Raw genomic sequence first — 12,645 nt, 5'->3', positions numbered from 1 at the left:
CGAGATATCTGTACTCCTCTAATTCTGCCCTCTTGAGCATCCCTGATTATAATCGCACAATCATTGGCGGCCATGCCTTCTGTTGCCTTGGCCCTAAGCTCTGGAATTCCCTGCCTAAACCTCTCCCCCTCTCTACCTCTCTTTCCTCCTTTAAGACGCTCCTTAAAACCTACCTCTTTGACCAAGCTTTTGGTCATCTGCCCTAATTTCTTCTTATGTGGCTTGGTGTCAAATGTTTTTGTCTTATAATACTCCTGTGAAGCGCCTTGGGACGTTTTACTACGTTAAAGGCGCTATATAAATACAGGTTGTTGTAGTTGTTGGTGTCATAGACGCCCAATATTTGCCCCCTCCCCACAGGTGTGCAGTCAATGAGTAATGCAGGTAGCACTGGCAGCATGCACGCATAAGTAAAATGATCAAGCTGCACGAATATTACGTGCTGCCTGAGTCAATTGAAACAGGCGCGTGCAGTGCGCGCCCCTCTTCGTGTGCCCGATTCTGTCCGCGCAGTCAGATTTCTAAGCCTAAAATTTCAAATTAAAAATATTTAGATCAAAATCAGATCCCATTTTGGAGTTACGCCTCCATTCGTTTTCCTGTTGTCATATCACTATTAAAATGGCTACTTGGCAAATGTCAGCCAGTAGTATAACACTGCTTTATTTTTTCCAACCCTGATAAAATGCCCACAATCAAGTGACCACTGTTGTGATCAGTCTGTGATGCCCATATCAGCACAGTGTGCCAAATATCTTCCACAGTTCATACAATGTCAGTTAGAAGCTGCTGGAACAATCTTGTCTTGCAACTGTATGTTTGCTATTGCACCTCTCTCGGGCCGTAAGATAGAGTAGTATTTTTGATATCTATTCAACTTAATAACAACTATTTGCCACTTTGATTTGCTGAAGCGGGATAATAATGATAAGGCTGCTAATTGCCCCCTTCCCTGAACTTTTGGAGAAAGCTAACATTGACCCCCGCACTGAGCTTGAATTCTGATGTTGGAAGTGCAGGGGATCTACTGACTTTAGAGTTCTATCTAGCTAGAGCATCACATATGATCCTGTATTTTTGTATAAAATACATCTGCAGTTTGGAACAGTGATACGTCTTTAGTAAAAATGTTTTTTTAAATGTTTTATGAATAATTTCCAACAGTCAAGAAACTGTTGATCAGCATAATTAAGCTTCTGCTTAGGAATGTAATCAATGCTCAGTTTATGTTTTATTTATCTTTTAAAGGAAATGCAAGCCCTCATTTCATACGCTGTACAACTTACTGCTTTCCAAGCACAGCAGATATGGCCAAACAGTCCCAGATCCCTTTAGCAGCTGTCATCAAGCCTTTTGCAATATTACCACCAAATGAGGTAAGATGACTGGATGAATGTCATAATAAGATGCAGCATCAAAGAGGACAAGCTTTGATGCAATGGTATTGATAAAAACTTCTCAAGTTAATTCTTCTAAGTTGTATTTTCGAAATATTTAAATCAAAATTCATCACAGCTTGTTAGCTCCCGCATAGTAAGGCATTAGTTTGGCAACTATGAAGATTAGTAGCTTAGCCAGATAAATGAAGCCAACACAATCATGAAAACTCAACTAGCTGACATAACTTCATGGTTTGGGTGAAGGAAATTTTTGAAGGGCTGATAACCCACTTGGCTGTTTATAACCTATTTTCATTTCCTGTTCACATTGAAAAGCAAATTTCAACATATGAGGCTAAAAATTCAGGCGTTTAGCCTGCTTCGGGGAAAACAATGGCGGCCACTGCACTTCCACCTGCTGACGGCGGGTCCTGCAGCGACCTCCATTTTCAGCTGGGCGACAGCGCTGCCAGTGTCGGCGCTCTTGAGAATTATGTAAGGTCCTACTTAAGAGATTAGCGTATAAAGTTAAGGCACATGGGATTGGGGGCAAGGTACTGACTTGGATAGAGAACTGGTTGGCAGACAGAAAACAAAGAGTTGGAATAAATGGTCTTTTTCCAAGTGGCAGGCAGTGACTAGTGGGGTACCGCAGGGATCGGTCCTTGGACCCCAGCTATTCACAATATATATTAATGACCTAGACAAGGGAACTAGATGTAATATCTCCAAATTTGCAGATGACACAAAGCTGGGTGGGCGTGTGTGCTGTGAGGAGGATGTCGAGAAACTCCAGGATGATTTGGACATGTTCGGTGATTGGGCAGAAACATGGCAGATGCAATATAACGTGGATAAATGTGAGGTTATCCACTTTGGTGGCAAAAACAGGAAGGCAGATTATTATCTAAATGGCAATAGATTGGGAGAAGGAGAAGTGCAACGAGACCTGGGTGTCCTTGTGCACCAGTCGCTGAAGGTAAGCATGCAGGTGCAGCAGGCAGTTAAGAAGGCAAATGGTATGTTGGCCTTCGTAGCGAGAGGGTTTGAGTACAGGAACAAGGATGTCTTGCTGCAGTTGTACAGGGCCTTGGTGAGACCACATCTTGAGTATTGTGTGCAGTTTTGGTCGCCTTATCTGAGGAAGGATGTTCTTGCCATGGAGGGATTTCAGCAAAGATTCACCAGGCTGATACCTGGGATGGCAGGAATGACGTATGAGGAGAGATTGGGTCGATTGGGCTTGTACTCGCTGGAGTTTAGAAGAATGAGAGGTGATCTCAATGAAACTTATAAAATTCTGACAGGACTGGACAGACTAGATGCAGGAAGGATGTTGCCGATGGTCGGGGAGTCCAGAACCAGGGACACAGTCTAAGGATAAAGGGTAAGCCATTTAGGACAGAAATGAGGAGGAATTTCTTCACCCAGAGAGTGGTGAACCTGTGGAACTCTCTACCACAGAAGGCGGTGGAGGCCAGTTCATTAAATATATTCAAGAAGGAGTTGGATATATTTCTTAAGGCTAAAGGGATCAAGGGGTATGGGGAGAAAGCAGGGACCGGGTACTGAATTTGGATAATCAGCCATGATCGAGTTGAATGGCGGAGCAGGCTCAAGGGGCCGAATGGCCTACTCCTGCTCCTATCTTCTATGTTTCTATGTAGCTGATGCAGATTGTGCACCGCTCACTTGACGCCCGGTCTGCCATTTTCAACTTCGCCGCTCCACTTATCGGCATGCCTTGAGTGCGACCCACTGAGCAAGCATTGACAAACAGGAAGGAGGCTCCAGCAGCAATATTTAAAGGGATCATCAGCAACAACTTGCAGCTGACATGCTTCTTCAGTTTGAACAGCAGCTTTATTAACTTCTTTCGAGGTTCTAAATTAACAGGGAGTGTTGTTGCAAGTGGATAACGCCTTCATTCTTATTTAAAGCTTCTGCTCACAACAGTTGCTTGTTCCCCTTGTCCTCACCTTTCACCCCACCAGCCTCCACATTCAAACGGATCATCCTCTCAGCATTTCCGCTACCTCCAAAGTGATCCCACCACCGCCAAACGTATCTTCCCCTCCCCTCCCCTTACTTCCCCTCCCCTCCCTTTCAGCATTCCGTAGGGACCGCTCGCCTCCGAGACACCCTAGTCCACTCCTCTATCACCTCTTACAGCCCTTCCCCCTTCGCCTGGCACCTTCCCGTGCAAGCGGAGGAGATGTAACACCTGCCCCTATACCTCCCCCCTTCCCACTGTCCAGGGCCCACAAAACACGCCTTCCAGGTGAAACCAGCGATTTACTTGTACTTCTCGCAATCTAGTATACTGTATTCGCTGCTCACGATGCGGTCTCCTCTACATTGGGGGAGACCAAACGCAGATTGGAGCCTGACGCGCTTTGCGGAACACTCTCTGTTCAGTCCGTAAGGGTGACCCCGAGCTTCCGAGTCGCCTGTCATTTTTAATTCACCGCTCCATTCCCACTCGGACCTCACCGTCTTTGGCCTCTTGTATTGTTCCACGGAAGCTCAACGTAAACTCGAGGAACAGCACCCTCATCTTCCGATTAGGCACTTTGCAGCCTTCCGGACTCGGATATCGAGTTCAACAATTTCAGATCATAATCTCGGCCCCCATTAATTTTTTACCTGTATTTATCCTTCCCACCCCCATTAATTTACCTGTAATTTCCACTCCTTCACCCCCCCCCCCCCCCCCCTTTCGTTTTGTTTCACTCTCCCACCTGGCAGCTATCTCTTGCCCTGCCAGTACACTTCACACCTAATCTCAGCCTATTACCATCTCGTCTGGCTTCGAACACCTTTTATTGTCTCTTCTACTCCTTTTGTCTCTTTCACTTCTTTTGTCCGATCGCAGCCCCTGCCTTCGATCTATTTTCTTTTCTTTCCAGGTTTGAAGAAGGGTTCGACCCGAAACATCAACTCAAATTTCTCTCCACGGATGTTGCCTGACCTGCTGAGTTTTTCCAGCATTTTCTGTTGTTATTTCGGATTTCCAACATCTGCAGTATTTTGCTATCGTACTTGCTTACAGTCATTGGGGCTCTACTGGCAGTCCCCATTGCGCTCAATTATCTTGGGGAGAAGGAGCAGAGGCAGCGAAGAAGAGGAGAAGATGCCCGCAGAGGGAGGAGGGGGGCCAGGAGGGCTCTCAACAGGAGGCCTTATCCACCAAGGGTCTTCAGAGAGCACTTCTCTTATATCCACTTAAGCGAGGAGCAGTGTATTAGGAGGCTCCGCTTCACCAAGGACATGGTCACAGAATTCTGCCACCTCTTATAGCCAGACCTGCAGCCTCAGAGCACGGTGACCATGGCTCTCCCAGTGGCAGTCAACGTTACCGTGGCCCTCAATTTCTTCGGCAGCAGACCCTTCCAGTCTGCAGCAGGAGACATAGTTAACATCTCCCAGTTTGCCGTCCATCGCTGCATCCGGTAGGTCACTGAGGCTCTCTACACCAGGAGAAGGGACTACGATTTCTTCTCTCTGAGCAAAGAGAAGCAGGAGGAGCACACATGTGGCTTTGCCTGGATAGTGCGCTTCTCCATGGTGCAGAGTGCCTTCAACTGCACCCACGTGGCTTTGTGGGCGCCGCTTAACAATCCTGAGATCTTCTGTAACCACAAAGGCTACCACTCACTTAACGTGCAGTTGTTGTGCGACCACGCCTAGCGCTTCTTGATAGTCAATGCCCACTATACTGGCAGCAGTCATGATGCCTTCATCCTGCGTCAGTCTGATGTGCCAGCAATCTTCCAGCCACCATGTCAAACCTGAGGGTGACTGCTCGGAGACAAGGACTATCTGCTCTGCACCTGGCTGATGACTCCCCTCCGCAACCCCACCACTCCTGCCCAACACTCATATAATGAGAGCCATACTGCCACCAGGAACATCATTGAGCAGACCATTGGGCTGCTGAAGCAATGGTTCCGCTGCCTTGACCACTCAGGTGGAGCCCTCCAATACTCGGCGGAGCGAGTGGTTTGCTGCATGCTTCACAACTAGGCAATCATGAGGGCGCAGCCCTTGCCAGCAGGGGTTGCGGGACTACCTCAGGAAGAGGACGAGGGAGAGGAGGAGGATGAGGAAGAGGACAAGGAGGATGGAAGGAGGCAGGCAGCAAATTCCCCTTTTGCACGGGCTGTCCGTGAACACCTCATCAGATTCTGATTCCGGTGTTCCAGTGAATGAAACGCCAGATCTCCATTGCACACCACATCCCCATCATACCATCCCTCTCTCATGGAATATCACAGCGTCCTCCTGGGCACAAAGCTGAAATGAGAGCCACCACAAAAGATTCCAAACAAAAGCTTGGACCCCATGATTTCCAGGCTGGAAATTATAGAAAACTTCCGAAGAGGCCGTATCGACGCAGACATGATGGTGCGCGTGATGGGCGATGTCGCGGCTGCCATTGCAGCACAGGCGGAAGCGATGCAATGTCTTAGTGTTGCAGCGGAAGCGCAGACTGCTGTCCTGCAGTGTCAGCTTGCTGCCACATAAGATCAGACTGTTCCCATGCAGTCTCAGCTAGCTGCCACCCAAGCTCATACTGCTGCCATCATGGCTGGGTTTTGGCTTGCAGGGTGTCGCAGCAGGGCAGCAATCTGCTCCAACAGATTGATAGGAATGCTGAGGCACTGCCCTGGGGTGGGGGGCACAGTGGGTCAGTGGAGCAAGACCCTGCTGCCCACTCTCAGGATGACAGCATTCCTACTCCCACCACTGCCACTCTGCCATTGCCCTTGCCGCTGCCTGTCAGCCAGCCAGCCCACCCCAATGATGTCCAGCACTCGCTCCTCCAGTTGGCTCAGGTCCTTTATGGCAGCCTCATCACCAGCCCCCCCCCCCCACACCCGCCTGCCTGCTGCTGCTCCCAGTGATTATGCGCCACCTTGGCCTGCAAGAGAAAGGGAAGTGTGTGAGTGAGTGTGGTCCAATATATTTCATATGCCTGCCATCGTTGAATAGCTGTCTGTGTGCAATGTGTGAGATGTGGGTGTGAGTCTTGCAGTAGTGGTAAGGTTGTGAGATTGATTGTGAGGCCTGAGTGGTGATAGGTAAAGATTGTTTGTCGGTGAGTGCTGAGGGTGGGGTGCATGGAGCAGTGTGTCAGACTTGTGTTGCCGATGGTGGGATATGGCATTTGCTGAAGCTTTCACTCAACTTGACCTGCCATGTGCTCATTAAATTTCTTGCGGCAGTATATGGAGCACCTGGGGATCACATTGGCGACTGTCACATTATCGGCTATCTCCCGTCACAGCCTTCTGGATGTATGGGCCGATGGCTTCCTGCCGGCTTCCGATGGAGGACAGCCCGGCTTCTCTCCATGGCCACCACCAGGGCCTCCAAAGCTGCGTCTGAGAATCTTCTTGCTCTCTCCCTGTGCTTTTTAAAAGTTTGTTTATGGGATGTGGGCGTCGCTGGCAAAGCCAGCATGATTGCCTATTCCTAGTTGCCCTCGAGAAGGTGCTGGTGAGCCACCTTCTTGAACCGCTGCAGTCCGTGTAGTGAAGGTACTCCCATAGCGCAGTTAGGTAGGGAGTTCCAGGATTTTGACCCTGTGACGATGAAGGATCAGCGATATACTTCTAAGTCAGGATGGAGTGTGACTTGGAGGGGAACTTGGAGGTGGTGGTGTTCCCATGTGCCTGCTGCCCTTGTCCTTCTAGGTGGAAGAGGTCGTGGGTTTGGGAGGTGCTGCTGAAGAAGCCTTGGCAAGTTGCTGCAGTGCATCTTGTAGATGGTACACACTGCAGCCACGGAATGCTGGTGGTGGAGGGAGTGAATGTTTAAGGTGGTGGATGGGGTGCCAATCAAGCAGGCTGCTTTGTCCTGGATGGTATCGAGCTTCTTGAGTGTTGTTGGAGCTGCACTCATCTAGGCAAGTGGAGAGTATTCCATCACACTCCTTACTTGTGTCTTGTAGATGGTGGAAAGGCTTTGGGGAGTCAGGAGGTGAGACACTCACCGTAGAATACCTAGCCTCTGACCTGCTCTTGTTGCCACAGAATTTATGTGGCAGGTTCAGTTAAGTTTCTGGTCAATGGTGACCCCCAGGTTGTTGATGGTGGGGGATTCAACGATGTTAATACCATTGAATGTCAAGGTGAGGTGGTTAGACTCTCGCTTGTTGGAGATAGTCATTGCCTGGCACTTGTGTGGTGCAAATGTTACCTGCCACTTATCAGCCCAAGCCTGAATGTCGTCCAGGTTCTGTTGCATGCGGTCATGGACTGCTTCATTATATGAGCAGTTGTGAATGGCGCTGAACACTGTGCAGTCATCAGCGAACATCCCCATTTCTGACCTTATGATGGAGGGAAGGTCATTGATGAAGCAGTTGAAGATGGTTGGGCCTAGGACACTGCACTGAGGAACTCCTACAGCGATGTCCTGGGGCTGTGATGATTGACCTTCAACCACCACAACCATCTTCCTTTGTGCTAGGTATGACTCCAGCCAGGGGAGCGTTTTCCTCCCGATTCTTATTGACTTCAGTTTTACTCGGGCTCCTTGATGCCACACTCGATCAAATGCTGCCTTGATGTCGAGGGCAGTCACTCTCAGCTCACCTCTGGGATTCAGCTCCTTTGTCCATGTTAGGACCCAGGCTGTAATGAGGTCGGGAGCTGAGTGGTCTTGGCGGAACCCAAACTGGGCATCAGTGAGCAGGTTATTACATAAGAACATGAGATTATAAGAAATAGGAGCAGGAGCAGGCCATTCGGCCCTTCGAGTCTGCTCCGCCATTCAATGAGATCATGGCTGATCTTCTGCCTCAATTCCATTCACCGGCACTATCGCCATATCCCATGATGCCCTTACTAGTCAGAAATCTATCAACTTCTGTTTTGAATATACCCAATGACTAAGCCTCCACAGCCCTCTGGGGTAGAGAATTCCAAAGATTCACCACCCTCTGTGTGAAGAAATTTCTTCTCATCTCAGTCCTGAATGGCCTACCCTCTATCCTGAGGCTGTGGCCCCTGGTTCTAGACTCGCCAGCCAAGGGAAACATTCTCCCAGCATCCACCCTATCAAGCCCTGTAATAATTTTGTATGCTTCAATGAGATCCCCTCTCATTCTTCTGAATTCAGGCCTAGTTTACTCAATCTCTTCTCATACGACAGTCCCACCATCCCAGGAATCAATCTCGTGAACCTTCGTTGCACTCCCTCTATGGCAAGTATATCCTTCCTTAGATAAGGAGACCAAAATTGTACACAGTACTCCAGGTGTGGTCTCACCAAGGCCCTATATAATTGGAGTAAGACTCCTTTACTCCCGTACTCAAATCCTCTTGTAATGAAGGCCAGCATACCATTTGCCTTCCTATGGCTTGCTGAACCTGCACATTCACTTTCAGTGACTCATGTACAAGGGCACCCAGGTCCCTTTGAGCATCTGCATTCCCCAATCTTTCACCATTTAGGAAATATTTTGCCTTTCTGTTTTTTCTACCAAAGTGGATAACTTCACATTTATCCACCTTATATTCCATCTGCCATGTTCTCGCCCACTCACTGAGCCCGTCGAGATCCCCTTGAAGCCTCTTCACAACTGACACTGCCATCTAGCTTTGTATCATCAGCAAATTTGGAAATGTTACATTTAGTCCCCTCATCCAAATCATTGATATAGATTATGAATAGCTGGGGTCCAAGCACCGATCCTTGCGGTACCCCACTAGTCACAGCCTGCCATCCTGAAAAAGACCCGTTTATCCCTACTCTTTGTTTTCTGTCTGTTAACCAATTCTCAATCCATGCTAGTATATTACCCCAATTCCATGTGCCCCAATTTTGTTCACCAACCTCTTGTGTGGGACCTTATCAAAGCCCTTCTGAAAATCCAAATACACCACATCTACCGGTTCCCCTTTGTCTACTCCACTAGTTATATCCTCAAAGAACTCCAATAGGTTTGTTAAACAGGATTTCCCTTTCATAAATCCATGTTGACTCTGCCCAATCTTACTATTAGTTTCTAAGTGCCCAGTTATTGCATCCTTTATAATAGATTCCAGCATTTTCCCAACTACTGATGTGAGGCTAACAGGTCTGTAGTTCCCCATTTTCTCTCTCCCTCCTTTCTTAAATAGCAGGGTTACATTTGCTATCCTCCAATCTTGGTGAGTAAGTGTTGCTTGTTAGCGCTGTCGATTACACCTTCCATCACTTTGCTGATGACTGAGAGTAGACTGATGGGGCGGTAATTAGCCGTGTTGGATTTGTCCTGCTTTTTGTGGACAGGACATAGCTGGGCACTTTTCCACATTGTTGGATAGATGCCAGTGTTGTAGTTGTACTGGAACAGCTTGGCTGGAGGTGCGGCTTGTTCTGGAGCACAAGTCTTCAGCACGATAGCTGGGATGTTGTCGGGGCCGATAGCCTTTGCTGTATCCAATGCGCTCAGCCATTTCTTGATATCACGTGGAATGAATCGAATTGGCTGAAGTCTGGCTTCTGTGGTGGTGGGGACCTCAGGAGGAGGCCGATATAGATCATCCACCCGGCACATCTGGCTGAAGATGGTTGCAAACGCTTCAGCCTTGTCTTTTGCACTCATGTGCTGGGCTCCAGCATCTTTGAGGATGGGGATATTCATGGAGCCTCCTCCTCCCGTTAGTTGTTTAATGGTGCACCACCATTCACGGCTGGATTGCAGAGCTTTGATCTGATCTGTTCATTGTGGGATCGCTTAGCCCTGTCTATAGCATGCTGCTTCCGCTTTTTAGTATGCATGTAGTCCTGTGTTGCAGCTTCCCCAGATTGGCACCTCATTTTTAGGTACACCTGGTGCTGCTCCTGGCATGCTCTTCTACACTCCTTATTGAACCAGGGTTGGTTCCCTGGCTTGATGGTAATGGTAGAGTGAGGGATATGCTGGGCCATGAGGTTACAGATTGTGGTGGAATACAATTCTGCTGCTGCTGATGGCCCACAGCACCTCATGGATGCCCAGTTTTGAGCTGCTAGATCTGTTCTGAATCTATCCCATTTCGCACGGTGGTAGTGCCACACAACACGATGGAGGGTGTCCTCAGTGTGAAGACGGGATTTCGTCTCCACAATGACTCTGCGGTGGTCACTGCTACCAATACTGTCATGAACACATGCATCTGCGACAGGTAGATTGGTGAGGATGAGGTCAAGTCGGTTTTATCCTGCGCAGACTGGCAGTTATGTCCTTCAGGACTCAGTCAGCTCGGTCAGCAGTGGTGCTACCGAGCCACTCTTGGTGATGGACATTGAAGTCCCCCACCCAAAGTACAGTCTGTGCCCTTGCTACTCTCAGTGCTTCTTCCAAGTGGTGTCCAACATGGAGGAGTACTGATTCATCAGCTGAGGGCAGGTGGTAGGTGGTAATCAGCAGGAGGTTTCCTTGCCCATGCTTGACCATGAGACTTCAGAGTCAATGTTGAGAACATAGAAACATAGAAACATAGAAGATAGGAGCAGGAGTAGGCCATTCGGCTCCTCGAGCCTGCTCCGCTATTCAATGCGATCATGGCTGGTCATCCAAATTCAGTACCCGGCCCCTGCTTTCTCCCCATATCCCTTGATCCCTTTAGCCTTGAGAAATATATCCAACTCCTTCTTGAATATACTTAATGAATTGGCCTCTACTGCCTTCTGTGGTAGAAAATTCCACAGGTTCACCACTCTCTGGGTGAAGAAATTCCTCCTCATTTCTGTCCTAAATGGCCTACCCCTTATCCTTAGACTGTGACCCCTGGTTCTGGACTCCCCGACCATCAGGAACATTCTTCCTGCATCTAGTATGTCCAGTCCTGTCAGAATTTTATAAGTTTCAATGAGATCCCCTCTCATTCTTCTAAACTCCAGCGAGTACAAGCCCAATCGACCCAATCTCTCCTCATACGTCATTCCTGCCATCCCAGGTATCAGCCTGGTGAATCTTCGCTGAACTCCTTCCATGGCGAGAACATCCTTCCTCAGATAAGGCAACCAAAACTGCACACAATACTCAAGATGTGGTCTCACCAACGCCCAACGTACAACTGCAGCAAGACATCCTTGTTCCTATACTCAAACCCTCTCGCTACGAAGGCCAACATACCATTTGCCTTCTTAACCGCCTGCTGCACCTGCATGCTTACCTTCAGCGACTGGTGCACAAGGACACCCAGGTCTCGTTGCACTTCCCCTTCTCCCAATCTGTTGCCATTCAGATAATAATCTGCCTTCCTGTTTTTGCTACCAAAGCACTCCCAGGGCCACTCCTTCCCGACTGTATACCACTGTGTCAGTGGGACAGGACATACCCAGGGACAGTGATGGATGAGTTTGGGACATAACAACAGAAAATGCTGGAAAAACTCAGCAGGCCAGGCAACATCCGTGGAGAGAAAATAGAGTCAACGTTTCGGGTCAAACCCTTTGTCAAGGCTGAAGGCCAGGCTGGGAGAGAAGAAAAGAGAAGTGAAGAGACATTAAGAGGTATTCAAAACGAGATGAAATGGTGATAGGACTAGTGGAGACAAAAGACGGCTCTAGATTAGGTGTGAAATGTGCTGGCAGAGTGGGAGACAGCTGCCATGTGGGAGAGAAAAAAAGTGGGGGGGTGGGGGGGAAAGGGCCAAAACAAAGGTGTAGATAAAAAATAAGTAAAAATGTATTGGGGCACGTATTAGAGTTTGGGACATTGGCTGAAAGGTATGATGCTGTGAGTATGACTATGTCAGGCTGTTGTTTGACTAGCCTGTGGGACAAGTACCCAGATGTTGGTGAGGAGGACTTTGCAGGGTCGACTGGGCTGGGTGTGCCATTGCCGCATCGTCTGTCTAGTTTCATTCATTTATTATTGTGTTTTGTAACAAATGAGTGGCTTGTTAGGCCATTTCAGAGGGCAATTAAGAGTGAACCACATTGCTGTGGGTCTGGAATCACATATAAGCCAGTCCAGGTAAGGACGGCAGATTTCCTTCCATAAAGGACATTAGTAAACCAGATGGGTTTTTGCAACAATCGATAGTTTCATGGTTACCATTAATTATTCCAGATTTATTTAATTAACTGAACTTAAATTCCCAAGCTGGTGGGATTTGAACTCATATCTCGGGATTATTAGCGCAGTGTCATAACCATTACACTACTGTTCCCGATGGGGGAAAGCTGAGGCTCAGCCATCTCTGGTAGCTTCTGCTTCCAAGTGGAGTTCCATGTGGAATGAAAATGAGGTGTTGTTTAAGTACTGAATAAAGCCTAGGCC

At 48.3% G+C, this 12,645-nt stretch overlaps 1 protein-coding gene across 1 annotated transcript in view; it reads left to right on the top strand.

Annotated features, from left to right (window-relative positions):
• Nucleotides 1-12,645, top strand: part of LOC147122965 (protein transport protein Sec24D-like) — a 293,437-nt gene that overhangs the window by 80,261 nt on the left and 200,531 nt on the right. The window contains exon 8 of the mRNA XM_085962791.1: nucleotides 1,249-1,376. Coding sequence (XP_085818917.1) covers nucleotides 1,249-1,376 — 128 coding nt within the window. The remainder of the gene's footprint in view (nucleotides 1-1,248; nucleotides 1,377-12,645) is intronic.

This window comes from Somniosus microcephalus, chromosome 2 (genome assembly GCF_052327205.1).
Source record: "Somniosus microcephalus isolate GS21.2 chromosome 2, FLI_Smic_1.0, whole genome shotgun sequence".
Lineage (NCBI taxonomy): Eukaryota > Metazoa > Chordata > Chondrichthyes > Squaliformes > Somniosidae > Somniosus > Somniosus microcephalus.
The sequence above is the reverse complement of the archived record's forward strand: the minus strand, read 5'-3'. Positions and strand labels throughout refer to the sequence as shown.